Raw genomic sequence first — 24847 nt, 5'->3', positions numbered from 1 at the left:
GAGACCTCAAGAGAGAAGTCCAACAGAAGCAACAAGAACTCGACACAACGTTTGTAGAGATTAGCAGGATGACTCGACAGATGCAGGAAGCAGAAAATGAAAGGAAGGAATCTGATCAAAGATACATATACGCTGTTGACCAAAAGCAAAAGGAATTAGAAACATCTTCAGTAGAAATAAGCAGGCTCAGGATTGAAAATGAGAAGCAGAAGGAACAGATACAGGTTCTCAACAGAGAAGTAGAGAAGACCACTCTTCTCAAGCTACAGGTTGAGGAGGCAGAAAAAAGAAGGAAGATCTTGAAAAGATGGTTTCAAGAAGATCTTGCTCAAAAGCAAGAAGAACTTGATGCAACCTGTGATGAGATCAAAAAACTCAAGGGATCACAAAAAGAACACTTACAAGATAAGACAGATGAAGAAGCAAAAAAGAAGGCAATTAAAGATGGTAAAGTTCTAGTTGATGAAGGTACAAGCTCCACATCTTCGCAGGATGATTCTAAGAAGGAAGTTGATCAAAGTGAAAAGCCAAAGAAGAATGTTGCAACTCCAAAGAACAAGACCAAAGCAATCAAGAACAAAGGACCACAACAAACTACAACACCGCCTCCAAAGAAGAATGAAAAATCTTCCAGGTATGTTCATTTATTTAATGGTTATTGTTTTTCATGCCCTAAGTACGGACATATGGTCAAGGACTATAAAGTTATTGACCGGTATAACTATCAAGGACCATCACATCTGAATGAACCATTCAGCCACACATATTTATTTAATGGTTATTGCTTTTTATGTGCTAACTATGGACATATGGATAGGGATTGTGGGTTTTAGACAGGTATAATAATTATCTGCAAAACCTTAGAAGCAAGTTTGCAGGATCACGAGACAGGTTCCACGATGATTTTTTCAGAAGAGAATACGTGCTAGATGGGCCAAACATTGAATGTTTCAAATGCCATAACTATGGCCATAGCGCTCGCGGTTGCAAATATCAGATGGAATCACCTATGGACAACATTGAATGCTTCAAGTGTCATAACTATGGGCACATGGCTCGAGATTGCAGGAATAAGCAACACTGGAAAAGGAAACAGGGACAGGAAGGCCAAGCAGATAACACGGTTTCCACAGTTATGCTTTCAGGATTTGTAAAAGCAAAAGGTCATGAGGAATTAGCAGTTGCTTCATATAATGACTCAAGTCAAGATGGCCCGTTAGGTGACTCACTATTTTGAACAATATGGCTTGTTGACTCCTTAATGTTTGCAGAGGAGGAGTCTATACAGTAGTATATGGCACAACTCTATGATTGACAGGAAGGTAGTTTCAACAAGATGGAAGTTTAATTACGTGTTAAGGGGAGCAAAACAGTGGAAGGATTACAGGTTACCAGGAACAAGGCAAGATTAGTCTACAAAGGATATGCACAGGTTGAAGGAATCGATTTTGAAGAAAAATTTGCTCTCGTTGCCAGAATGGAAGCTATCAGGATGTTTCTCGCTTATGCTTGCTCGAGAAAAATCAAGGTCTACCAAATGGATGTTAAGTCGGCTTTTTTAAATGGTGAATTGGAGGAAGAAGTTTACATTGAAAAACCCGAAGGTTTTCTACTCTCTGAGAAAGATGACTATGTCTGCAGATTAAAGAAGGCTCTATATGGTCTCAAGCAAGCTCCTAGGGCTTGGTATACTCGTCTTGACGGATATCTACATCAATAAGGATTCAAGAAACAAATGTTGATTTGGAGTAGCATTGGATGTGCTCTAGCCACGAAAATTGGTGGAGAGGCTAAAGCACATGAGATCTCCAATACCCAGAAAGGGTTTGGATAGATTCTAAACAGTTTGGGAGATATTAAAATAATTAATATTTTTAATGGAGTCCCTAAGTCTAAACTTAGGGAAAATAAAATATTAATGTGAATTAATATAAATCTGTGTTAGAATAGTCGAAAAGTCATGGATCAAGCCAGATCTAATCTTAGCCGTTGATTAGGGACTTAATCTCGTCCGTTGATTTGTCAACGAGAAAAGTATAAGAGGAGGCTTGAGGGTCACTTGGAGAACACACCAAGAGATCAAGATTTCGACTTTCTGGGGCTGGGTTTGTTGAAAAAGTTGAGAGAGTGATTAGAGTTGCAGTTGAGGGGTAGTGAATACAGAAGCAGAGAGGCAAAGATTGCACCGGGAGGATCAGCGTAGTAGCCGAAGAGAGGGACGCAGAAGTAGACAAGGGTTCAGGCAGAGGCAGCCAAGGCTCACGCAGAGGCAGCTAGCAGTTGCGCATTGCCTCACAGGGCCAGCGTGGGTGACGTAGAGGGCCAGAGGGCTGACGCAGTGCCTCCAGAGGCTGATGTAGGCCAAGCCGGAGTGACGCTGGGCTAATGTTGGGCCAGAGAGAGGTTGACGCAGTCCCTAGAGGCTGACGCTGGGGTTTCGTGGGGCAGATTGGAGTTGTGGAACTATTGGAGTGTTTATCTAGGGTTTTAGCCGGAATATCTGCTTCCGAGTAAAGAGGTACTACTGTCGAGATTTTTCTCTGTTGGACGAGTTGGATTTAGTGACCCAGATTGTATTATGAAACTGCTTAATAAATCAAACGCTCAGATAGCTGCACCGGTTTTCCCGCATTGGGTTTTTTCGGGGACATTAGTCCAAAATCAATGATGTCTCTTGTGTGCTTGTTTCTATTTCCTTAAGTTGATGATCTGTAATGTCTTGAGCATGCATTTACATTTATTTCTAGTATTTACATAGTAAATAACTTGTTAATTAACATAACAAGTAGGTAGGAATAAATCAGTAAAGTGCATGAAGGGTTTCTAACGTGTTAGACTTAGAAATTCCAACATGGTATTGAAGCGTGGTTGCAGATCACAGGAGAATTGAGGACATCAGCCAAACAGAGCAACAGCAACAAAAAGCAACTGCCCCAAGTGACACAGACTGTTCCTAATGGAGTAGCAACAAGGAAGGGGTGACGTAGTGTCTGCGTCATCAAGATTGAGCCAGGAAGAGGCAACGTAGAGGTTGAGGGAGGCAAAGGCAGGCTCATGCAGAGGCTAGGAGGGCTGACGCAGTTGGTTGAAGAGGTTGATTTGCCGGTGCTGGGATTGCGCAGAGCCTAGGAACTCTAACCTTCAGTTTGCTGGGGTTTAGGAGGCTGTGGGTAAGTTGCAGAGTGGAGCTGGTGGGGTATTGTAGTTAGAACAATACCTCATAGGGAAAGGCCAAGGTAGAGGTAGTTGCTACCGAGGTGGATTTCTAGCCAAGGAATTCAGATCAGTGTTGCAGTTGCATAGACGATTGGAGAGGGGCATCTCGACATTGGCAAAAGGGTTTCCATAAGGGAAATCGAGGCTCAGAGGAGTCATACCAAGAACTTCCGGGAGGGAAATAGAGGAGCAACGGAATGGCACTACATGGAGTAAGAGACTAGGACAGACTGGACGGAGCCTCAAACATAGTAGTCTTGGAAGGCCAAAATCTTATCCGTACTAGACAGGAATTGTGTCAAGCACTTCGCCTTGAGGACGATAGCTATCCCAGTTGACCCGGCTGATAACAGCAGGTATGAGGATGCAATGGCCAGGGCGAAGAGTATCATCCTTGACGGGGTCAAGGATCATATAGTACCACTGCCGAGAAGAACACGACGCAGGAGATGTGGGAGGCCCTGAGCAAGTTGTATCAACGTACTTCCGTGTAGAGGAAGATGCTACTAAAAAATCAGTGGCGATCATACCAAATGAAGAAGGGAGAACATATCGACCCATTCCTCGGTCGATTGAAGGAGATCTGGGATCAATTGACTTCCATATGGGCAATGCCGGATCCAGAATTGATGGCGAGAACAACGCTAAACGTAGTCTCAGAAGATTGGGAGGTATTTGTCCAGAGCAAACTAGGCAGAGCAACCCTTCTAGATTGGGAGGAAATGTGAGCTGCTCTTTGCCAAGAAGAGATCAGAAGGTTGAGCAAGGCGAGAAGCAGCGACAAGGGGATCAGAATCACGATGGAGGAGGAAGATGTTGCCCTAGCATCTGAGGGAAACCAGGAGAAACAGAAGAGAGACCTCTCCAAGGTCAAATGTTTCCACTGTGGGGAGCTGGATCATTATGCGACCAAGTGTCCAAGGAAGAAGAGTAAGGGAGAGGCCTCCGAGATCAAGGCGGCGCCAACAAGGGTAGAGAAGGAAGTGGAGACAGACGATGATTGTGCCATGAGTGCTCATGTGACACTTCAGAAGAAGTGGGGAGATATTGAGCTGTAGTTAGACGGACTAGAGGCGATGACGGGTAGGATCCTCGAGGTACCTAGCCTCTTGGATTAGACCTTGCTACGGGAGCCGCGAAGAGGAGTAGTAGTACTGGCGATGTCAGTAGAGATGGATGCGGATGGAGCGACAGAGGGAGCTACAGTGCAGGATTCCCAGGACAGTGTGAGGCAACAGTGCGAGAAGCACGGGAGTGTTGCACCAGTGCAGGATGGCATAGAGAGGTGTGCAACAGTGCGAGATGCATGGAGTTGTTGCAGCAGCGTAGAGGTCAGAGAGGGAGCACTTGTCAACGACAGAGGGAGTTTCAACATCGAGGGTGTCTCTAGCCTGACAGAGATATCAGAGTTGGGAGATCAGTTACCTACTTCTCAGTAACCGAGTTGTAGTGCAACAGTTAACAGTGGTAGTGCTATGGGAAGCACGATGCAACATGATGAGAGGGGTGCCAGTGCAGATGCAACAGCGGCAGCGGCAAGGCCATGGGTAGCACTACAGGATGCAACAGTGTAGATGATGGGCAGCAGGCCTAGCATCAACAGAAGGACTGATGTCAGATGATCAGGGTGGTACTCAGTGAGGAGTATTGCTAGAGCACAGTCCTTGCTAAGAGAGAGTGTTGATTTGGGGTAGGATCGGATGTGCTCTAGCCACGAAAATTGGTGGAGAGGCTAAGGTACATGAGATCTCCAATACTCAGAAAGGGTTTGGGTAGATTCTAAACAGTTTGGGAGATATTAAAATAATTAATATTTTTAATGGAGTCCCTAAGTCTAAACTTAGGGAAAGTAAAATATTAATGTGAATTAATATAAAGCTGTGTTAGAATGGTCCAAAAGTCATGGATCAAGCCAAAACTAATCTTAGCTGTTGATTAGGGAGTTAATCTCGGCCGTTGATTTGTCAACAAGAAAAGTATAAGAGGAGGCTTGAAAGTCACTTGGAGAACACACCAAGAGATCAAGATTTCGACTTTTTGGTGCTGGGTTTGCTAAGAAAGTTGAGAGAGGGATCAAAGTTGCAGCTGAGGGACAGTGAATACAGAAGCAGAGAGGTAGAGATAGCACCGGGAGGATCAACATAGTAGTCGGAGAGAGGGACGCAGAAGCAGGTAAGGGTTCATGCAGAGGCAGCCAGGGCTCACATAGAGGCAACCAGGAGCTACGCAGTGCCTCAGAGGGCCAACGTGGGTTATGTAGAGGGCTAGCGTGGGTGATGCAGAGGGCCATAGGGCTGATGCAGTGCCTCTAGATGTTGATGTAGGCTAAGCCGGAGTGACGCTGGGCTAATGTTGGGCCAGAGAGAGGCTGACACAGTCCTTAGAGGCTGACGCAGTCCCTAGAGGCTGACGCTGGGGTTTTGTGGGGCAGATTGGAGCTGTGGAACTGCCGGAGTGTTTATCCGGGGTTTCAATTGGAATATCTGCTTTCGAGTAGAGAGGTACTACTGCCAAGATTTTTCTCTGTTGGGTGAGCCGGATTTGGCACCCAGATTGTATTATGAAACTGCTTAATAAATCAAACCCTCAGATATCTGCACTAGTTTTCCTGCATTGGGTTTTTCCGGGGACATTAGTCCAAAAACAACGGTGTCACTTGTGTGCTTGTTTCTATTTCCTTCAGTTGATTATTTGTAATGTGTTGAGCATGCATTTGTATTTATCTCCAGTATTATCATAGTAAATAACTTGTTAATTAACATAACAAGTAGGTAGGAATAAATCAGTAAAGTACATTAAGGGTTTCTAACGTGTTAGACTTAGAAATTCCAACAAGAAAGTGTTGACAACAATCTTTATGTGAAAGTGGATCGAGATAACCTAACAATTATCGAAGTATATGTGGATGATATAATCTTTGGAAGCAGTGATGACAGATTAAGTAAAGACTTTGCCACAAAAATGCAAAGTGAGTTTGAAATGTCTATGCTTGGCGAACTGACATACCTTTTAGGGCTTCAGATTTCTCAGCAGGATAAAGGAATATTCATATATCAAACCAAGTACATCAAGGAAATGCTCAAAAAATTCTAGATGGAAGATTGCAAGCCAATCCTTACCCCCATGATAACAGGTTGCAAGTTAAGCTTAGAAGATTCGTCAAAGGATGTGGACCAAAGGTTGTATAGATCCATGATTGGTAGTCTCCTATATGTGACAGCCTCCCAACCTAATGTGATGTAGGCAGTTGGACAAGTAGCAAGATTCCAAGCAACACCAAAAGAATCTCATAGTATTGTCGTCAAAAGAATTCTTCAATATCTTAAGAGCACAATGGAATATGGTCTATGGTATCCCAAAGGAAATGATCTGGTTATCCAAGCTTATACAAATGTAGATTGGGCAGGAAGTGTTGATGATCGTAGGAGTAGCAATGGAGCAACATTCTATCTAGGTGGTTGTCTTGTTTCATGGTTTAAGTAAAAACCAGTCTTCAATCTCGTTATCCCGAGCAGAAGCAGAATATGTCGTTGCAGCAACTTGTTGTACTCAAGTTTTTTGGATGAGGCAAACTTTGCAAGATCTTCAAGTCAAGTTCGATGAGCCTATTCCCATCTTTTGCAATAACACCAGCACCATCAGTATCTCCAAGAATCCTGTGATGCATTCCAAAACAAAGCACATTTCGATTAAATATCATTTTGTTAAAGAGTAGGTCGCTGAAAAGAATATCAAGCTTGAATATGTTGGCACAAAGGAATAAATTGCTGACATCTTTACGAAACCATTACCTCGTGAAGCATTTGAGTATCTTCGTCAAAAGCTTGGGATTCTCCCAAGTTTTCATTAGACTCTTTCTATTATGTACTCAAGTAGAAAGGGGGAGTGGAGGTGCGTACAGGTTCGCAGGATCACTGTTTATCAGTGGGAGTTACGCTTTGCCATTGATGACAAAGGGGGAGAGAAGGCAGTAGGAAGAGGTGTCATGATTGCAGGGGGAGTGCTTGTGTTGCCATCAATGCTAATGGGGGAGATTGTTGAACGGTGGTTGTCATTGATGTCAACCTAAGCAAGCACCAGGGGCTACCCCAATCTTGCATGGGCATTTTGACTTGACAACTTACTCTATTCTGAGTCAAGGATCTTCTAGATGGATTCTACTCGTCGAGATGTTTCTGTTGATATATGGCACGCTAAGTAATTCTTCACAGTCTGAGAGATATTCATGTTTGAAGTTAGTAACCCCAGTTAGTGGGCTAAAACCTTATGGGGTTGTGGCATGGCACTCATAATTGGTTGTGGTCATTGGATAGTCAATAATTAATAATTTTTTTTTGCTCCTAAAATCCCTCTAACGTTCACTTGTTGAGGACCCTCTCAACTCAAGACATTCATATAAATAATGACACTCATATCCTCCTCTAGTGGGGATTTTGTGGCTTTAAACAGGTGATCGTGGCATTTTTCGCTATAATTTTTTTATTTTTATTTTTATTTTTTTGATTTAATTTAATATTGCGAAGCTTCAGAAGCTGAAATTAAAACCCATTTGAGCAGAAATCTTGATGAACCTCATGACCGAATTTCAGATCTTGGTTCGCTATATTTTTGGAGATATGATCTGAGGAATTTAGGGTTTTTGCAGGCTCCCGAATTCCATGTCAAACAGGTGACGTTGGGAAAATCGTCATAACTTTCTCTCTGATCAATGGATTCAAATTTTGTAAAAAGTCACAGAAAGAGGATGGACTATAGTTTGTTGACTAGCGTTTTTAGGGCTGAAGGTTGCAACAGTGACATGTGGCACTTCGTACAAGTTCGCTGTACTAAACTAGTCTATAATCAGGTCATCGTGGGAGATTGGGAATAACTCTTTCTTGAAGAATCCAATCTTGATCAAACATATGGGGTTGGAAAGAGGACTCAGAGGGCTAGCACAAGACGAAATTTCAGACCCTAGAGATCCAAAATTACACAGATGCAAGAGATTCAATATCGAGCTCCTAGAAGGCAAGAAAAAGCATGCATTCAAGGATCATTGTAGTAAGGACCACACATCAACAGTCAAGGGTAAGTCTCCTACAACAAGGTATGTATGATTAGTGTTCACATTTGAAATATGAGTATCATCTCTGACATATGTTTTTGCAAGACAACGTAACGTATATACAGTGTCTCGGTTATATCTCTATGTCTCTATATGTCACAATTAGTTTTTCAGATGTCCTATACTTGATACTACACATTTTATGCTACATATTCTTGATGCTACACCAAGTTTGCTAAATCTATATAAGTTGTAAGTTCACATTGCTTGTCTTGTCATAGTTGATGGAATGGTCTCTATTGTTGTACTTAGAACTTGGTCCATCACAAGTCTAGGGTCTGTCATCAGTTTTTAGTGTAGATATCTTTAGGTCAGTTTTGGATATAGTCTTGAATAGAGTCCATGCCTATATCAAGAGTGGGAGTCTTTGTCTACTATTGCAACAAGTCAACAACAAAAGTGACAAGCACACTTCAGGTACGCATTGTAATTTTAATTTGTATTTATTCATTATTATGCACTTACATGTGTTTTGCAGGCAAAGGTAAGTTGAAGGGTATTTTATTTTGTTTTGGGATTGGTTTCACTGGGAAAATTTTGCAAAATATAATAAATGATGAAGAGAAATAAGTTCAACAAAATTTATTTGTCCCATCCCCCCTGAGAGAGCGCCTTTACATAGGCAGATATGTTATATTTTTTGAGGTGGTTATGGAGGGATTTTATTGAGAGACGTGTGAATTGCATGCATTTACTTGGTCTTCTTACTATATTTGAGCACATCCTTGAAGGGCGCATCTGTGGAGACATTTCTTGCTATTTTTGGAGTTTTGTTATGGAGCATTCTTGTAAGAGGATTATTTTATTGTTTTATCTCTCTTGCACCTTGTGGGGTGTACTTTGTGAGCTTTCCTAGGTGGGCCATTCAACACATCCTTCTAGGTTAAGCATTATTTAATTATATTTTGCATGCATCCATTCTTGGATGGTGAATTCTTATGGACCTTTTGCTTGTTGACATAGTTATCATGCCTATTCTTAGTTCTATCCCTCTTGGATACTCTCGGTGTAATCTCTTTCCTATTTTTGGAGGAGGGATAGTTCTCCTTGAGAGTGTTGTGCCCACATATTGTGAGATGGTGACATGGTCAACCATGGATTGAGGGGGGATTTAACTACTACTGTTATTTTATACTATTTCCTTGATTTGTCATGGAGTTGGTTACCTTAAACAATATTTCTTTGTATCCCTCTATAAAAAGAAGCTTTCTGTCCATTGTAAAGGTTTTTGGACTTTGGGGTATTGAGGAGCTCTGCCTTGGACTTCATTGGTACATCATATGTTTGGATATTTATGGAGGATTGGTGGTAACTCATCCTTTTATGTGAGGCTTTAATTGTGCTCTTTAATTTCATATGTCGATTTTTGTAGTACGAGACCCTTGTAGCATGTTATGAAGGTTGTGTAGTGAAACATGTGTCATTTGGTTAGAGTAATGCGAAAATGTTTTCCCTCTTATTGTTGTTGTTGTTGTGTTAACCTTTCATCTAATAAACCAAATTTTTGCTAGATGGACATAGGCATACTTACATGACAATTCTTGAGTATGGCACCTCTTGGCTTTCAAGATAATTTTAGGCTATAAAAATCAGCAAGCTAAGGATGATTTGTGGTATGCATATCGGCCCTATTGTCTTACATTTTCATGCACTCACACTCTTTAGTCTATACTTCCTTGACTTCACTTGCTCAAGTGTGATTAGGCACTTGGTATTGGGGTTTCTTTCTTCAACCTTTTTTCTCACATCGCTCATTTTTCCATGTAAACTACATCCATATTGCTTAGGCTTATTCTTCACTAATCACCTTGTGCCTCCACTCTATACCCTTAGCAATCCTGTCCTTAGGGAAGCCCCTGTTTAGTTGGAGAAGAGCCAACCAAAAGTGAGAGAAGGAGCCATTGTGGTGACAATGGGTAGCTTTCATGAGTTGCACAAGTTTAACCCCTCGATGCTTGGGACTTAACATCATTTGTGGGTGCTAGATTTTGTGTTATATGGAGCATGTTCAGACTGATCTGTCCACTATTCTTCAGGGGTGTCTTGACTAGCATGCAATGTTGTTAAGTGACTTTGGATGTATGATCTGTTCTTCACTTAGTGGTATTTGGCATTGCTTGAGAGTTTCTACTTTGTTTGATCTCTAGAAACTTTGATGCAAATATGTTTTCAAAAATGAGGTTAGCTCTTTGTTTGCCTTTTGCCCTTTGTGGACAAAAGATGTATACATTTAGTTATTGGTAAAAGTGTTTATGTTGATCAATGATGCCAAGATGTTAGACTTTGGTTGTAAGAACCAAACACAATTTAAACCAATGTTGCATTAATCGTTATTGAGATTAAATTGACGCGGGGAAAAAATCGGAATTATCGGAAAATGAGGTTAGCTCTTTGTTGGCATTTTGCCTTTTGTGGACAAAAGATGTATACATTTAGTTATTGGTAAAAGGGTTTATGTTGATCAATGATGCCAAGATGTTAGACTTTGGTTGTAAGAACCAAACACAATTTAAACCAATGTTGCATTAATCATTATCGGGATTAAATCGACGCGGGGAAAAAATCGGAATTATCGGAAAAAATCGGGAAAAAATCGTTTGGTACAAAAATATTCATATTTTTTTTTCAAATTTTTAAATATCTAAACTATCTACAACATAAAATAAATACATTGACACATAAATATGATAAAAAAACTAATATATAAGATGTTTAATATCATTTCTAGCGCTAAAATCACACATAACATTGAATCATGTCCTGAATAGTAAGTCCTGACTCTTGAGTCCCAACTCAGCTTCAAAATATCAACAAAAAATATGATAATATATCTCATCATGTCATAATGTCATATACAATAAAATGAAAGTCTAATCCTATTGATTTCCTCTGCCCCTCTTGCGAGAAAATGCCACAACTTTCCCTTTCCCTCTAGATGTAGATGTTGGTGCCCGTGCTGGTGGAGATGGCAGTGGAGTCTGATGTGCTCTAGACGCTGAAGAACTAGAAGTAGGAGCTATAGGAGGTAGACCACGTCCTCTACTGATGGCAGTGGTAGCCCGAGCAGGCGGTGTCACCTCCTCCTCCTGTTCCTCCTCCACCTGCTCCTCCTGCTCCTCCCCCTCCACTACATCCTGCACTAACCAATCATCAACAGAATCCATGAGAAGCCTCTCGGCCTCAACCCTCCATGCAGCAGTGGTGTCAATCCCATCCAATGAGATGGCATCCACATCAGGTGTCCTCTCAAGTTGCTTCACCCACAATCGAAGATTGTAGTAGACGTAGACCATGTCATTAAGTCGCTGGGACTCCAACCTGTACAAAGATCATGAAATAATAATTAATAATTATAAAAAAAGTATTGTTTAATGAATTCAAAAATTTATTTGGAAATTTGCAATATTTTAAATGTTTAAGTGTTAACCTGTTGCGCTTCTTGTTGTGTATTTTTTCAAATACACTCCAGTTGCGCTTACATTCTGAGGAGCTGCATGTTTGGCTGAGGATGCGAATGGAAAGCTTTTGCAGAAGGGGTACCCTGCCATCATACATTTTCCACCATGCATCTACAACAAAATTACAAATAAAATTTTAAATAAAGATAAGGAAAAAATGGAATTTGAAGAGACAATGAAATTTGAAACAAAGTTACAAACTAAAAAATACCTGGCATTTTAATCGTCCTATCATTGACAGCCATCTCAAAGCCAAATGTGCCACCTGCCATTCTATGTGTCTCAATTTGTTTAGAGATCTCTATACGTTTTTCTGGAGATTGCACCATTTTCTGGACACAGGTTAGAATCCATCCATGATCTGAGCATCAAAATCAAACCCACATGCATAAGAAAATGTAGGGTTCAGGGAAAGCCCAGCAGCATGAATGGGACGATGGAGTGTGTTGTTCCATCACTTATCAATCACTCCCCATAGGAGTTGTTTCTGAAACCCATCATCTCCCTTATCATCATAGTAGGCCCGAATGGCTTCTTTGGCCCTGTCCATGGCTTCATACAAATAGCCCATTGCGAGCTTCTCACCATCAACCAACCGAAGAACCTTTACCAAAGGTTCAGTAACGACGCACACCTCCTGCACTCACGCCCAGAAGTCTTCCTGGTATGAAGCTAGTCTGCATACGACATCTCCTTCTGGTTTGCGGCGCATTGGCAAAGCACGCCACTCCTCTGAAAGAAACATTCTCTTCACATCCCACATAGAAATCAAGAGGGATTGAAGAGATATGAAACTGGTGGCAAACCGTGTAATGACGGGGCGCACCAACTCTTTGTTGTTGGTGAATCTTCTCATCAAGTTAAGCACAGATGTATGATTATATATAAATTTTGTAATGCTTTTTGATGAGTCAACAATATCTTTGACAAAGGGAATTTTCCCGATGTCCTCTAACATCAAATCAATACAATGGGCAATACAAGGTGTCCAAAATAAAGTAGGATGCCTGTCCATAAGCATCCTACCAGCAGCAACATAATTTGCAGCATTGTCCGTTATGACTTGGACAATATGTTGTTCACCCACCTGCAAAATAAACACATCCAGCAAATCACATAAAGTTCTTGCACCTTTGACTTGTGTAGATGCATCAACAGATTTGATAAACATAGTCCCCTTGGGACAACTAACCAAGAAGTTTACAAGGGTTCTCCCCTTTTGGTCAGTCCAACCATCGGACATAACAGTGCATCCTGTTTGTGCCCATGATGCCCTAAAATCCTCCAATCTTTGGGTGCAGTCACGCTTTTCATTTTGAAGAATCCGTCCTCTGAAATCATGATAAGAAGGGATTTTGTACCCCAGGCCAACACTGGCAATAACATCAACAGTAGGTTGGACAAATGGATTATTCCTTACAATGCTGAAAGGAATATCACTCCAGAGGAGAAATTTTGCCAGCAACTTGTCAGCTTGTTCTTTCTCAGTTCTTTTTAGCATTGAACCGATAGATGGCTGTGAACCAGGTGTGGTTTGAGGAACAAAAAATGATGATGCAGCTACCAGATTGGCTGATGCTGTAGTAGAACTAGTGCCACCTGGCCCACTTCCTTCAGCTGACCTTTTTAGTTGCCTTTTGAGTTATTCTTTGGCCACTCTATTCTGCTCTAAAGTTTCCAATGCTCTCATGGCTCTTTGGATAAGTTCAGGAGTTGTATTTATACAAGGCTCCACATCATGTCCAGGGATTTTTGCAAGGTGAAACTTCAACCTGTACACCCCCTCGGACATAGGGTGGCCACATAACTTGCAACTCAAGTTTATCATTCGGAGCATCAGGTGCACCATATTCCCAGAAAGGATCCAATTTCCTTGGCATGTTTGTTTTTGAACTTTGAAGTTGCAAACTTGTAGTCTTGAATGGTGTTTTGGTGCAGTTGTGAACCTATGGGAAAATAAGGATTAGGATTACAATTTAGCATTTACAAAATTACAAGTTACAAATTTACAAATTACAATTTAGTATTTTAATTTTTAATTTTTACATTGATGATTGTACAATGAAAATCCAAGTTACCCGTAACCCAACCTAAAACAACCGTTCCAAAGTTCAAAGTCTCAAAAACAAATTACCCAACCATTCCAAACCCAAGTTACCCAACCAAATGGCAAAAACAATGAAAAAAACATAAACAATGTTTAAAAAAATGAAAAAAAAAAAAAAATGGTTCCCATAGTCATACCAAGTTACCCAACCCAAAACAATGAAGAAATACAAAAAAATATTTAAAAACAATGAAAACAAAAGAAAAATGGTGCCCATACCAAGTTTCCCAACCAAGAACAATGAAAAACATACAAAAACAATGTTTTTAAACAATGAAAACAAAAAAAAATTATTCCACATACTGTTTCTATGGATAAATTGGTGGTCTCCTCTTGATTTCTTCGTCTAAGCATTTAGATTTGGCAAAAAACCCTCTTCAGCGTGGTCTCCAAGAGCTCCTCCTCCCTCTGCATGCGACTGTCCAATTGAGCTCATGAAAAAACCCAAAAAAACGTTATAAAACTATGCTGTCGCGACCCCCAACGATTTTTTAAGTTTTTATCACGATTTTTTCAATAAAAATCAGCAAAAAAAATCTGGCCATTTTTTCGTTTAATTATCTCGATTTTATCGGCAGAGGGAAAAAAATCGCGATTTAATCGCGATTTTCACAACACTGATTTAAACCACTAATTTCTACATAATTTGCGAATTTAATTCACATATACATATGTGGTTTCCGAGTTTGATGTCGATTCCATGTTGATGTATTTACCAATTTAATTCACATATACATATGTGGTTTCCGAGTTTGATGTCGATTCCATGCTGATGTAGTCCCAATTGCTCCTGATACCAAATGACCAGATCCTCCCAGCCAAGCTGAGCACAACCTTGGTACCCAACTCCAAAATACTTCCCAATTGGAGTATTTTGGTCCCCGTGCCCAAAAGCTTCAAGAATAATTACTCAAATCTCAAGTCTTGAATCCAATATCCAGCTCTGAATCGAATCTCCAAATTTGATTCAAATCTCCCATTTTCCTTCCCGTCTTTCTTACCCAAACCCCCCCTTTTCTGGTGTCTCTATATGCTTGGGATAAATACCTTTCCTTGGCGGTCACCGCCCTCTTCCACCGACCTCATCAGATTTTATTTGGCAGATATAAACTTTACGTGTAAAGGGAGGTGAGGATATGAATGTATATCTTGATGTGTTTGACATATTTTAAACATTAATAATTTTATCTTTTATAAAATTTTAATTATAATAACAAAGTCAATATATATATATATATATATATATATATATATATATATATATAGATCAAATGTTTATTATATTAATACAAAACTTTAACTTATAAATATATATTTATATACATATATATTAACAATAATTAACTTATAACTTTAAACTCTATAATGATCAATATTTATATTAGAATGATTGGAATTGTAAATTTTATTTAACAAGCTTATAAGTACAAAGTACTTCATATGTATCTTTTGAGTGTCGGATTTTAGGTAATATCTCTTTTCTCAATAACTTAGGTGTTTAGCCCCTTTTTCTTTCATTTAAACATTTTTCCTGATTATTTAATCAATATACTAGTGCAAGGCATGCGATACATGTATATATAACCATCATATGCATGTCTCGTATGCCTGCTAATATTCATATGGAGCTCATGATTCAAGGTGCGCCGTTACTTTAGCCTTACGTGGCTAAAGTCCTTATCATCTCAATTAAACAAGTAATTGCTGAATTTAACTAATGTGGGAATGAATTTCAGACAATAGCATCAAACACACAATAGCTGGAGATTAGATAGTGGAAGCATAAAATCAATTTCACACATAAATAGGTAATTTACTCCTTCAAATCATCTTTCCATTCATTTGAAAAACTTGCAAGGAAACCTCCACAAGCTACCAAAACCAAGTAGCTGCACGGTTACCAAAAAATCACTCTAAACTTGTGTTGTATGATTTGCCGAGAGGTATGGCGTGCTGGAAAATCAACAAAACAATAGAAAACTTTTGTACGCTCCTGTTGTATGACAATATGGATCTATTAACGGACTGGACGATTACTGCATGACCTTGCTGTATGGATTCTGTAGGACTGTACAGATCTGTGCTACCTGCTACTGTATTGTATGTCTTGTATAGTCTCCCCGAGAAAATACAGTTTGCTTGCTACATGAGAACACCTCTTTCTTGGCTTCTCTCTCTCTATTTCTCCATGTCTCTCAACCTGCTCAATTGTTTATGTGTGTGAACTCTCTATCTTGTCCTATATTTATATTTTTAGCTAAGACCAAGACCTTAATCTATTTTAGAGTTTGCTTCTAGCCTAAGTCATGTATGCATAGGTTACTGTTAATTTTAGGTATGTTCTATGCTTAGAGCAATTTATTTCAATTTTCACAGTTAACTCAATATCTTTTCCAAATTAGCAATCACATCAACATTAAAGTAAACTACAGATAGAACATAAACATAAATCGCAGAAGACAAGCCAAGACAAGAGGACACAAAATGTGGCGCTAGCCAGGGACAAACCCCAATGTGGGGAAACCCTTGATCAATTCTTCTTATATGTTCTTCAATAGTTCAACAGAGAGAGAGAGATAGTACGTTGACAATAGAAGTCAACACTTGAAGAGCATAGATCATCTTTAAGAAGATGATACATGAGATCAGTTGAAGACATGTTGCTTCAACTGGTTCTCCAAGGTGACTCCTTCACCTATTGTTGTGCTGCATTTCGTCATCATGTTGCACCTCACTGCACTGCACCATGCTGCACCCATCGTCACTATGTTGCATCTCATCATGCTTCATTAATCATGACTGTACCCATCACTGTATTGCATTATGTGCCATTGTTGCACCATTTTGCCATATTGACCTATGCATTGGCTGCATCTTGCTTGCTTGTTGTCCCTTGCTTGCTTTTTGTCCGTAGCATGCTTGTTGTCGCATGCTAGCTGCCCCTTGCATGCTAGCTGTAACATTGCATGCTTGGTGTATTTGCTGCTACGTACCATACAACTGTCCCAATGTTGGTTAGTTGTCCCTTGCATGTTGCTGTTCTGGCAGTTCCCGGCAGTTCTGGCGTTTCCCGGCAATTCCGGCAATTTCGGCAATTCCTGGCAGTTCCGGCTTTTGCCTTTTGTGTCAACATTCTCGCCTGTTCCGGCAGTTCCGACTGTTTTGGCTTTTGCTCTCTGGATTAGGGCAGCGTTATCCCTTAGGATCTCTCCTCCTACTAAAACCCAAAGACAAGTAGAGAGGAAGAGATCCTAAATGTGTTGAAATGACTTGAAGGCCACCTCTATTTATACTAAAATGTTCAGCACAAGTGGGGTTTATTTGGTTGCTAGCCGACCTTGACGAATTGTCCCATAACACAAATAAATTCATATCTCCATGAATACTTATTGGAATCGGATGATCTTTAGATCAATCCTACACCTCTTGATGAGAGGGATCCAAGAAAAATATCGGCTTCCATTAATAAGATGACCCACATGGAGTTTGGCCCTCGTTGCCAATTTTAATAGTTACATTTTCTTTTACTTAACTGCTAAATACAAGACTTTTTTTTTACTTAAGTGAATTACAAAATATAATTTGGTTTTGAAAATAGAATTATTTTTCGAAAACAGAATTATTTTCCGAAAATATCTCTAAAAACTAGTATTTTCACACTGAATCTATGTGGAAGTTACTGTCTGAGCTATAATTCTCATTAGTATATACCTTTCCACATTATATTTCCTTTCAATATAAATTTTTTCCTTTTAAAGTATTTAAAAAAATGACATGATAATAAAACTCAAGTCAATATTGTACACTAACACAATTCATAATTGACCCCTGATTGGGAGTTCATCATGGACAATTTAATTTCTTCAGGGTTTATTCTTATTAAACCTTGTCCAATTAGTACCAAGCAAGTTACTGTTTGACATTCCTTCATAATACCATCTTTGGTAATTGTGGTTCTAATGGTCCAAAAAATAAAATTTCTAATCAATTTACTGTGATTGATATTTGTAATAACTTGCAACTCATGCATTTTTGTTGTAAAATTTGTAAGCGCTAGGAGGCAGCTATGCTCCTACGTCTGTATTTATCTTCTGCAATATCATAGTCAGCTTAATTACCGTCAACAGTTCAGCTTCATAGGGATATGAATAGCATATCTGCATACAATCAATGATAAAGTTTTGCACAGATATTTTATCGTTGAACAATGCTCTTCTTTGGGTTCTTAGGGAAGTATATGCCTGAGCATGACTCTACCTATAATTCTAGAAAGCCACGATTCCTTGTAGGCAAATGTACTCTACTATTGATTAACTTGAATGATATGTTACCTTTTAAAATAATCATATTGTATTGTAATTCCATATGACAGTAAAGTTCAAACATTTTGGATGAAAGCATATTCACATTTTTGTTGTTGTTTTTCAAAATGATGTGGAGCAGACACTGATGCGTGCAATATCATGCCCACCATTTTCAAATTATCGTGTATGGTGGTCTCTTGGCGATAGTAAATATGCAGGAACTGCCCTTTTTGTAAAACATCAATTTCGACCACTCAAAGTGGCATTTTCACTTGATCAGACAGGATCATCAGGTACTTCCTGCCTGAAAGTCTTTGATTTTATTTGTTAATTTTTGTATGCAATGATTTAATAACTATTACAGTTCGAATTGCAGACATGGGTAATTTTATTATACCTCTATATGTACCTAGTCTGTGGGGGAAGAAAGTGAAATAAAGATTTTGTATTCTTTGTGGGTGGGTACTATGTCCAAAGAATTACTCTTTCACGTTAAACGCCATATATTTTCTCTGTGTCTGCTTGAGAATGTCATCTCTGAGATGTATCTGTCATCCAGATATAAGGTCAAGTATGGACCCTCACACAGTCTTCATCTGATATTATCCAAAAGTAGGTAGTATGTAGAAACAACAGTCCTAGAGTAATTTACATGAAACGCAGGAACCCAGTAGCTAAATCACTCTTTTATGAGCCAGTACAAACTTCAAAGTGAACAATTGATGAGTATGACAATGACTGTAAATTTGTGGATGGCTCTGACTAACAAGAACAGAATGAGCAACCAAAATTATTCCATTTATAGAGTAAAAGCATAATATATGAGGCCAAGGAAAAGGAAATAGGTTCATTATCAAGGGTAAATGCATAAACTATTGGGGATTTCCTTTTATTTTTATCACCTACCTAGTCTGCTTATGAGAAACCTTTCAACATGATTATCATTCTTCTCCAGTACATTACCAAACTGTGAGGTATGTTTGATGCACTTAAATACTCTTTTTGCTGCATTCCATTGTGTTCTCTTGAAACAATTTCAAAACCTTGATAACATTCTAATTGCAAAAGTTATGTTTGGTCTAGTTGTGGTAAGATATATCAATTCTCTTACTAGTTGATGATAAAGCAATTCATTAAGTACCTCAGATTTATCATCTTTCAAAAGTTTTAAATTTTAATTGGTGTTTTGCTGGGATTACAATATTTCATTTTGAACTTTTCTAACAATTTCAAAACGTACCATGTCTGTGAGATGATATCCTGTTTGGTTGTTGGTTAGCTTCAATGCCCAAACAATAATGTAACAATCCCAAGTTAATCATATCAAATAATAATAATAGCAAACTAGGGTAATATTTGCATTGGTTGGCCATCTTAATGGTTTTCTTCAACTATTTATTTAGGGTTTGAGAGATCATTAATGATGAGCTTAAGAACCTCCTAATAATGATCCCAGCATGTGGATTGAAACATCGAAAAAATCAAATATGAATGCAGTTCCACTCTCTTCACTAAAATAGTCTATTGCATAATAGCAATGAATAATTTAATGTCCATCTTTTCATTCATAAATCAAGTCATGACTACTAGTTGTAATTATTAAGTCATCAACATGTACAACTATAATGATAATTTCCTCTATTTTTTCATTTATATTTTTTTATGCACATTTTTTTGTATACAAGTTACTATCATAATCATTTCTTTTGAAATTTCTTGATTTAAGATACTTATCGAGGGGCTTGTTTTAATCCAAACAAGGCCTTCACTGATTTAGGTACTAACTTTTCTTTACCATCAATTGCATCTCCTTCACGCTGCTCCATATACACTTGCAATTCCCCATTTAGGATTGCTCTTTTAACATCCATTTGGTGTACCTACCTGCGATTTGAATTGTGCTGCAAGAGCTAACAACGTTTTGATTGTGATTAATTTTTAAGGAGGAGCAAACGTTTCGTCATAAATTGTAACGACCTATTTATAGAAATAATATCAAATAAATTTTAATAAATAAATTATATTAATCAAATTAATAAAATAATAAAAATAAACTAATGATGAAGTAATTTAATATAAGATCAGAAAAAGGAAAGTTAATTAAAATCAATATATTTTGACACGACATGGGAAGGGTGTCGTGAGGAAAGGAAGCGGTGGGTGCTGGAGGAAGGACGGCCACCGCTAAGAATTAGTTTATAAACCAAGAATGAGAGGAAAAAAAAAAGAGAGGGGAGAACTGAAGGAGGAAGAGGAGCAGAATCTGAAATTATCCACAGGAAGGAAGAGCGCGGATTGTTCTGAGGTTCTGGGCACGGGGAACAATGTGCAATGTGCTTAGACTCAGAAGCTTACTGGACTGAGCAACGAGGTTCTGCTCAGTTTGGCTGGGTGGTTTCGGTCTTTTGGTAACCGTAAGAGAGCAGCAGAAGACATTAGCAACCAGCAACCACAAGTGCACAGAACTACTGGAGACATTAGCAACTGCAAGTGCACAAGTAAGTACCTTCATCAATTCTGCTAGTTAATTCTGTAATTTTTTTTTTTTTTATTCAAGAAATTAGTTACAGGTTCATGAATCTGCTTTAATGGCCCTTACAATCTGGTATCAGAGCTGGTTCAGAACTTTCGCAACTGTTAAGTTGTTAACGATTTAAATTTATTGAAATAAGCCAGTAATAAATCTTACAGAACTACTCTCTGTTTAGGACTTCTGTAATAAGCCAGTAATAAATCTTACAGAACTCATTCTCTGTTTAGGACTTCTGTAATAAATCTTACAGAACTCATTCTCTGTTTAGGACTTCTGTAATAAACACTGCCTGGCCCTCGTTTCCTTTCCTCTGAGAAAGCTAGCATCTGCAAGCTTTAAAAAAAAAAAAATGTTAGACTCTAAACTTAATCGGTTCTCTTTCAATTTTTTTTTTTTTTTTTTTGAACACCAAACAGACTTCAAAAAATAATCTTATTCAACTTTTATAGCAGACTCAGACATTATTATACAGCTGATATATGGCAATCTGAAAAGAGCATCAATGTAAATAGTCTTTTTCTTCACTTGAAATATGAAGGTACAATAAGCAGATAAACAATAGAACTGGTAAATGCCTCAGCCAATAAATCTGGGCACTTGAATCTATTTGATACAAGATATCAGTCAAGAACCAACCCAGAAATTCGTTATTTGAAATTTTATGTGGTCAGCAAAAGCTACAGGTACCTCCTTTGTAAACCCCTGTGTCTACCTTCCATTATCAGCAGCCATACCAGTTTCCTTTCACCCCAACGCAGCTCAGAAAATTTGTTTAAGGGACTGTCAGCACGTCCAGCAATAGGAAATTAAACCCCTGGCTCGAATCAACTAGAAAACCACACAACTCCAAGTCTCTTTCTAGCTGTGTATTTATTACGGCCTGTATAGGGAGATTATGGCTCTTTACAGCTACTGTCACCTTCTTCTTTGGAATGGTGACAGCCAGAGAAAGGGGGCAGCTCGATTCCCTTAATTTCTGTAGCAAACTCGTCCCTATTTATCGACTTGGGTGCATTGCTTTGACGGCCTGATGATGAATTGATCTACGATCTTCTTCGTCAGAATTGTGAGCGATTGGATTTCTGTCTTTATTGACTCTGATTGTTCACTTACTGCGTTCCACAGCCACATATACCGCCCTTTTTGCAGTAGAAAATCGACCTCTCATCTCTGCGCATAAATTCAAAGAATCTATACTCGACACCCGCTCAGTTAATCAGCTGCGTGTTAGGATATGGGTTGAGATTTGTAGTTTATCCACGCGTCATGCATACTCCGTGGGCAAGTATCATAAGGATAAAAATCCATATTGATATATGAAGGGTTAGCAATCCCATGCCCGAACTCTATATGCAATAGAAGTTACACACATCAGATTGTAAATATGTGATAAAAGTGGTTAATGTATTATGTGATAAAAAAAAAGTGGTTAATGCATAGATTATAAATTTATAAATATGGGATAAAAGAGTGGTTGATGTATTATGTTATACAGTAACGATACGAATATTAAAAAAAATAAATAAATTAATATTTATGAAATTAAAAAAAATTATTATAAATTAAAATTAAATTATTAAAATAAATAAAAGTAATTCCAGAATTTAAAGGATACACTTTTCTAAATGAAAGATAATGGAAGTTCAGAGGTATTTTATGATTAGCTTTATATATCAATATAGTTGCTACTATAGATAACCCTTGATTTATTATACTATATTTCTTTCCATATTAAAACTTAATAACGTTTTTAAAAAACAAATTTCAGAACCTGTGCATTAAAATAAGTATTGTTACGCATTAGGATAGAATACCTTGCATTAGGACAAGGAGGTCGCGAGACCACCCTCCTTGACCTCGGTACCAGTAAGATCTGCCTAGCAGATAAAAATAGCAAAACTATACCCGTTTGAAAATGCGAAATTGCAAAATATATGTTAAATCTGAATAAATACCTTAAATTTTTACAAATTTCCTTTATATACACAGGAATCATTACGATGGTAAGGACATATGAACGACGACGACGTGACCGGGCAGCATCACCATCATTAATGCCACCACCATCGTCATCACCATCTCCATCACCACCACCACCATCAACACCAACCGCTCCAGCACCGGAGTTGACCGTAATAATGAACTCATTGGAAGCTTTATTGGAAACATTAAAAGGGTCAACCATGGCTAAGACCAAAGAAGAACTTCAACCCTTAACAACCAATTCAGCGGAACCAAAGAATTTTGGATATAAAAGATCAAAGGAAGATATTTCTAGGGAGCTTCAGAAAATTAAACTCCCAGAATTTTCAGGAGGTCGAGCTGGAGAACGTGCTGAGGCATGGTTAGAAGGAATGAACAGATGCTTTAAATTAAGAGAATATTCTTCTTTTGCAAAAACAAAAATTGTTGTATTTCAATTAAAAGAAAGTGCCTTGATTTGGTGGGGAAATCTGGAAAAACAACTACACCTTACAACAGATAATGTTCCTTGGGAATTGTTCGAGGAAAAATTCCGCGCAAAGTATTTACCTCCATATTTTCAACAACAACAAGCCAGAGCCTTTCATACATTAGTTCAAGGTAATAAAACAGTCGAGGAATACGAGATAAGGTTTATGGAACTTGTGAAATACATTCACTACTTAGATTCTGATGAACGTCAGGCTGAACGCTTCATATTTGGATTAAATCCTCGCATCAGGGCCTTGGTGAACATGTGGAAACCATCATCAGTAGCTGAGGCGGTAGAATGTGGCCGTTACGCAGAAGAACATCTAGGAATCCAAAAGGATGTAGGGCCAGCAGAACCTGTACAATCAGGATTTCCTGGAAAGGCTCCCTGAAATTCATTCAGAGGAGGTAGCTCAAGGCCACCTTATGGTAATAGATTTACCCCAAGAAATGTAGGAACAAGAGCTCCCATGGCAATTAATACTATAGCCGCTGAATCATCCAACACTAGTCCATGGACATCTCGTGGAACTACTAATAGAGGAAGAAATTCGAGAGGAAACAACATGAGAGGACGAAGCTCTTCATCTAGAAATTCACGTCCTGATTCAAGAGGACCAACGCAGGTTAACTGTTGGGGATGTGGAGGACCACATTTTCAACGTGATTGTCCAGAAGCTTCATCAAGTGTATTGCATAGGACTGGAAAGGAACCAATGTCAAATAATCAAGGTAATCATAGAATTCATGCCGTAGTCAACGACGACCAAGCAGCACATCAATCCACCGTAGTGGAATCTTCAGGTATTATTAATGGTATAAAACTCAAAATCTTATTTGATACTGGTGCCACAGATAGTTTCATTTCGTCATATGCATTAAACAAATGTGGGTTGGTAGCTCGCAGACAAAATGATTTCAGACAGGTAGAAATGGCCAATACCGAAAAACGCACATGAAGTACGAAGCTTTATGGTTTTAGCCGGTTACTACCGAAGATTTATGGAGGGATTCTCCAAAATTGCAAAGCCAATTACAACCCTTCAGCGTAAAGGTGTTAAGTATGAATGGATTGAGGAATGTAATAAAGCATTCTCTGAATGCAAAATACTACTGATTAGTGCACCAATCTTAAGAGTCCCTGATATGGACAAAGATTTTACGGTATGTACAGGGCTGGGTGCAGTAATGATGTGGGATAGAGGAGTAATAGCATATGCCTCCAGGAAGTGAAAACCTCATGAAGAACTCTATGCTACTCACGATTTAGAGTTAGCCGCTGTAGTACTAGCTCTAAAGATCTGGAGACATTATCTGGTGGGACGAAGTTTTACACTTAAAAGCGACCATCAAAGTCTACAATATTTGTTCACCCAAAGAGACTTAAATGCTAGACAAAGACGATGGAATGAATTCCTAAGTGAATATGACTTTGGAATATCATATATTAAGGGAAAAGAAAATGTAGTAGCAGATGCTTTAAGCAGAAGACCATGGATATTCTCTCTCATACCTATCAAAGTAGACTTAAGGCAGCGAGTACTAGAATATCTCATAAAAGATAGTTGGTATTTAAAGGTGAGATCTAGTCTTGAAGGTAAGAAGCCGAAAGAATCTAAGTTTGAAGGATATGAACTAGAAGATGATGGAATCTTACGATTCCATGGA

At 38.7% G+C, this 24847-nt stretch overlaps 2 protein-coding genes and 1 long non-coding RNA gene across 4 annotated transcripts in view; 1 reads left to right on the top strand and 2 right to left on the bottom strand.

Annotated features, from left to right (window-relative positions):
* The window catches only part of LOC149205638 (DNA-(apurinic or apyrimidinic site) endonuclease-like), a 447710-nt gene that overhangs the window by 142152 nt on the left and 280711 nt on the right, over positions 1–24847 (top strand). For both annotated transcript variants that reach the window (XM_089395132.1, XM_089395131.1), the window contains exon 3: positions 18332–18485. In XM_089395132.1, coding sequence (XP_089251258.1) covers positions 18332–18485 — 154 coding nt within the window. The remainder of the gene's footprint in view (positions 1–18331; positions 18486–24847) is intronic.
* LOC149205640 (uncharacterized) lies at positions 20830–22115 on the bottom strand. Its single transcript, XR_016252484.1, has 2 exons — positions 21362–22115; positions 20830–21058 (listed from the first exon to the last, which is right to left on the bottom strand). It is a non-coding gene; the product is annotated as an uncharacterized LOC149205640 (long non-coding RNA).
* Positions 22490–24847, bottom strand: part of LOC149205639 (uncharacterized) — a 79932-nt gene continuing 77574 nt past the window's right edge. Inside the window, exons 3-4 of the mRNA XM_089396159.1 lie at positions 22681–22912; positions 22490–22496 (exon numbers count right to left, since the gene is read on the bottom strand). Coding sequence (XP_089252285.1) covers positions 22490–22496; positions 22681–22912 — 239 coding nt within the window. The remainder of the gene's footprint in view (positions 22497–22680; positions 22913–24847) is intronic.

This window comes from Pinus tabuliformis, chromosome 1_2, assembly GCF_031772625.1.
Source record: "Pinus tabuliformis cultivar Carrire ecotype Pingquan chromosome 1_2, CPIR1, whole genome shotgun sequence".
In the NCBI taxonomy this organism is placed as follows: Eukaryota; Viridiplantae; Streptophyta; class Pinopsida; order Pinales; family Pinaceae; genus Pinus; species Pinus tabuliformis.
The sequence above is the reverse complement of the archived record's forward strand: the minus strand, read 5'-3'. Positions and strand labels throughout refer to the sequence as shown.